Genomic DNA, 5071 nt, shown 5'->3' with positions numbered 1-5071 from the left:
ATATATAAAATTTTATAAAATAATGCAGATTTTCCTAAAATTAGCGAATGTTTTTTTCATAGACAAATTTTGTAGAATTGTAGAACATTCTAAAAAAACAAAAAATTCTTATATGAAAATGTATAATAATTTTTAAATGGGAAGCGTTAAAGTTGATCAAACAATTTGCGGAAAATTGGCGTACTCAGGCATGGCAAATTATTTAAATAAGAATTAATGATAAACGTTAACAAAGTGTGAATATTTTTATTAGATATCTCTCGTTGCACATTATAAATGTATAGAAAATTTTTTAATTTAAACATATTATTAATTTCAATAACTTTTAAGCTATAATGGATAATAATTTTGGTAAATTATTTCTTGTTTATGATTTTACAAGGCATCTACACAAAATGTAAGTGCTCCTTTGTTGCGTTGCGTGTCCAAACAAACGTATTTAAAAGAAGGCAATTTTTGGTGTCAATCATCAGCTGTGATAAATCATGAGAATACGATGGATATCCTGGAAAATCAACAGTTATCCTCAATCAAGGGTAAAGATCCCGTCCAAATTCAACCTCAGAGGATACGTTTACGTCTCAGGTCAGGTGAGAGAAAGATTTTATTAAGATTTAATGTTTTAGATTTCTATTTTGAAATAATATATTTATATATAAACAAATGTTAAATAAAAAATGTACATCAATTTATAATTTGCATTATTGAGACACAAAGTTCTTTTAGGAATTACAATAAAAAGTAATTATTATTATTTAAAAAAAAAATATATAAAAATATATAAAATTTTATAAAATAATGCAGATTTTCCTAAAATTAGCGAATGTTTTTTTCATAGACAAATTTTGTAGAATTGTAGAACATTCTAAAAAAACAAAAAATTCTTATATGAAAATGTATAATAATTTTTAAATGGGAAGCGTTAAAGTTGATCAAACAATTTGCGGAAAATTGGCGTACTCAGGCATGGCAAATTATTTAATAATGGATATGTTCATTGACTTGCTCTTGTACATCGACTTGCTTTTTAAATATAATTGGAGTTGAAATTGTGGAGGTGAAACAGAAATTGGAGTTGAAGCTGAATCTAAAGTTACAGCAAAGAATTTTTAGAATTCTAGCAATAGTTTCAGTTTCATCTCCAATTCCAGTTTCAATATTACTTCCAACTTCAATTATATCAATATTTAGAAGGCGAATGCAAGGACAATAGTGATTGGTCAATACTTCCCATTTTTAAACTATTACAGCTTCAACATTTTCGAAAAAAGAATATTGCATAGAAATTGTCAGTGGAAGGATATCTGGAACATTCTGTATACTCACATAATGTATGTAATACAATAATTATAAATACTATATTTTTCAGTATAATATTGTACATTTCTGATATAATTATCTAATATTATACATAATTTAAATAACTTATAATTCAAGAACAAAGAAACTGAATAAATTATTTACAGGAGAAGAATATCGCGTAACTATGAAATATGGTCAGGCGGAAGATTATCCTGTAGATTTATATTACCTTATGGATCTATCGGCCTCTATGGAACCATATAGAAACAAATTATCAAAACTCGGTCTACAATTAGCCAAAGCCATGCAAAAGCTCACATCAAATTTCCGCATTGGCTTTGGCAGCTTTGTAGATAAGGTTGTTTTACCAATGACTAGCACGCAACCCGATAAGTAAATATTCTTAAATATATTGTTATATTGTATTATTTATTACAATAGATATATTTTAATTTAAATAAATAATCTAATTAAATAATCGTTGAAATTGTTATCATAATTGTTGAATGAAATTTTATTGATAAGAAATTTTATAATTTGAATTTTTATATCAGATTGGAATCACCCTGTATTTTGAAAACTGGAAGACCATGTGCACCACCTTATGATTATAAGAATCAAATGCCTCTTACGGAAAACGTAGCTCTATTTGAGGTAATTATCGCAATTGTATATTTGGAGTGCTGAGGCACATAAAACAAATTCTATTAATTGGTTAAGGATAATAAAAGTAACAAACATATTCCAATTTCTTTCAAAAGATAGGATGTAATATATACATCTCCTATTTCCTGTAGAATTTTATTTTGGCACATTATTCTTGACAATTTTGTAGTTATTTTTAAATAATCTATTGAATACAAAAGTAATCTTAACAAATAGGATCAGGTACAAGCGGCACCAGTATCGGGTAATCTAGATGGTCCCGAAGGCGGGCTCGACGCGATGATGCAGGTCATAGTATGCACCAAAGAAATCGGCTGGCGCCAAAAAGCACGTCATCTTATTGTGTTCTCGACCGACGCAATTTTCCACATCGCTGGGGATGGAAAAGTACGTGAATCAAGCAAAACGAGATCATGCAATTCTGAAATAAACCGACTATAGTCGGGGAGAGATTTGAGATGAAAAAGCTTAACGATTTCTTAGCTTGCAGGAATAGTAGAGCCCAACGATTGCAAATGTCACTTGGACAAGAATGGATTCTACACTTATTCTCTTCTACAAGATTATCCGTCAATTTCTCAGGTAAGAACAAATATAGTATTCATTTATTTTCTTTCTTTGAGGATTATTTTAGTCGTTTATACATATTATTGTTTAATAAAATCTTTTGTTTAGCTCAATAGAAAAGCGCGCGAGCACAATATGAATATTATCTTTGCCGTTCCTGATCACAAAAATGCAACTTATCAACGATTAAGTCGTAGTATTAGCGGATCTTCAACCGGAACTCTAGAAAATGACTCACAGAATGTCGTTGCCTTAGTGAGCAGTGAATACGAGGTGATTATATTTATTATAAATAATAATTATCAATATATACAATTATCAATTTATAAAAAATAATCTTTCTACGTTTACTTTTAGTTTATATCATAATCATAATAAGGAATAATTTTAAAATACTTATTTTATTTAATTATACGTAGTAACTAAAAAAAAGAGTGATAATAATAATTTATAATGTTGTTAATTTACAGAAACTAGTAGATTCAGTGACGTTAATTGATACAGCGCCGAAAATAATCGACGTTAAATATTTCTCCCGATGTTTGAATAAAACGGGAGAGTTGTTGGAACGTCAGGACTGCGAAGGACTTCGCGTAGGCAATATAATTGAGTTTGAAATTGTGCTTAAGGTGCGCAGATCAATTATAAATATTTTTATTAATTAGCAATCTAATTCATTATGGTTCATTATATATATTCGTCATAATTGATTAGGTTCTAGAATGTCCTAAAGATCCAAAGGATTGGTATCAAACTATGGAGATCAAACCTAGAGGCTTGAACGAGAGTCTGACTATCGATTTAGAGATTATATGCGATTGTCCTTGTGAGAAACCTGAACATTTGGTAAATACATTAAAATAGAAAAACTAGCTTGTAAATAGTATTTAAAATTTTTTAATTAATTCAAATTTATCTTAGAGTATAGATCGAAGCAAATTAGATCTCATGGCAAATTGAATTAATATAAGCTTTAAGATATACAGAATTGTTGCTTATAAGTGCGTTTCAAATTTGCGCATAGAGATTGTGCATTCTTGTTTAACATTCGATAAGGATATACAACACTTTATACATTTGATGCGAATATTCAGAACGCACTCTATATATTGTTCCAGAGTGCAGAGAAAGCGCGCGAAATTAGCATAATAAAATATCTTGTTTGAAACAAAAAAATTAAGGACAATTGTTTCAAAGCTTGATTCGATTCATGATCCAATTTATCTTGTATGCTCTGTTGGTCTACTCCATATAGGAATGTCAGTCGTTTTCAATAGCGCCAATGCTTGGTTCAATATATGGTAACCAATTATTGGTCGATGGTATTTAGTATCTTGTTCTAGGTTTATACCCTATCTGGCATATGACTGGGTATCATTGATTTCAGTTTTTTGTCTGTTATACTTAATTTGTCGTGTGATAGTTATTGAGTCCTTATTAATAAATCGAAAAATTATTATAGATAAAAAAGTTTCGAAAATTAAAACATTAAAAATTAACATTAGTGTAAATGTATTAATAATATTGAAAAAAATGGCAATGAAGAAAATAACAGTGAAATTAATATTGACGAACAATGTGGGGTTATATTAGATCACAATGAAGAAACCATTTATCATAGATGACAGTAAACACAGTGAATTATTCTTATTTGACAATGTTAAACAAAGATAAAATAATTCTATGTTACACCGTGGCATCTGTGTCTCTTGTTGGAAAACATTTAAAATAATTGGAATAATCACGACATTAAAACCATTATTGGTATGATAAGACAAGCATTAATGACCCAACATTGTTTACCACATTTACCACGTTTGACCAGTATAGTTATTCATTATCGGGCTGAAATTATCATCTCATAGTATTCCCATTAGTGGGCCAGTAATCGGACCAATAACAAAATCCTACATGGATACTCTATGTGTATAATATTCAAAAATAAATAATTAAAAAATACTATTAAAAAATTATTTATATTTTCATATGAGTGATCAATTCGCATAATATTTATTGCTTTATAATACTTTTTATATCAAATTTTAAACTATTTGTGATACAGGGATATCAGCCGAACGCAATAGAATGCAAGGGTAAAGGCACGTCCGTGTGCGGTGTGTGTTCATGCAATTCCGGTTTTTATGGGAAGCAATGCGAATGCGAGGGAAGTGACATCGGTGCTGACAAATTGAACTCGATGACCGACTGCAAACCCGACAATCATACCGTCGAGATTTGCAGTGGACATGGCACGTGCAAATGTGGTGTCTGCGATTGTGATAAACGACCAAACAATCCTCAAGAACTGTTTTACGGAAAATATTGCGAATGCGACAATTTCTCTTGCAAACGCAGTGGTGGCCAGGTAAGTTCCAAAATTAAAAATAAATGATTATAATTAACGAATCGCAAAATATGCAGGATATTCTAAGGATATTCTAAATGTAATCGATAATGAAATCCTAATAATCTTCGTGCAAAAAGTATTTAACAGATATTATACACGATTCTCTTTTATAGTCAATTAATTTTATTA

The 5071-nt window shown here is 29.6% G+C and overlaps 1 protein-coding gene across 1 annotated transcript in view; it reads left to right on the top strand.

Moving 5' to 3' along the window:
* Window positions 1-5071, top strand: part of LOC108694922 (integrin beta-PS-like) — a 9822-nt gene that overhangs the window by 1342 nt on the left and 3409 nt on the right. Inside the window, exons 2-10 of the mRNA XM_018204616.1 lie at window positions 383-590; window positions 1467-1695; window positions 1857-1956; window positions 2185-2355; window positions 2452-2550; window positions 2644-2808; window positions 3006-3164; window positions 3250-3381; window positions 4598-4900. Coding sequence (XP_018060105.1) covers window positions 383-590; window positions 1467-1695; window positions 1857-1956; window positions 2185-2355; window positions 2452-2550; window positions 2644-2808; window positions 3006-3164; window positions 3250-3381; window positions 4598-4900 — 1566 coding nt within the window. The remainder of the gene's footprint in view (window positions 1-382; window positions 591-1466; window positions 1696-1856; window positions 1957-2184; window positions 2356-2451; window positions 2551-2643; window positions 2809-3005; window positions 3165-3249; window positions 3382-4597; window positions 4901-5071) is intronic.

The sequence above is a fragment of the Atta colombica genome, unplaced genomic scaffold (genome assembly GCF_001594045.1).
Source record: "Atta colombica isolate Treedump-2 unplaced genomic scaffold, Acol1.0 scaffold126, whole genome shotgun sequence".
Taxonomy (NCBI): domain Eukaryota; kingdom Metazoa; phylum Arthropoda; class Insecta; order Hymenoptera; family Formicidae; genus Atta; species Atta colombica.
The sequence above is the reverse complement of the archived record's forward strand: the minus strand, read 5'-3'. Positions and strand labels throughout refer to the sequence as shown.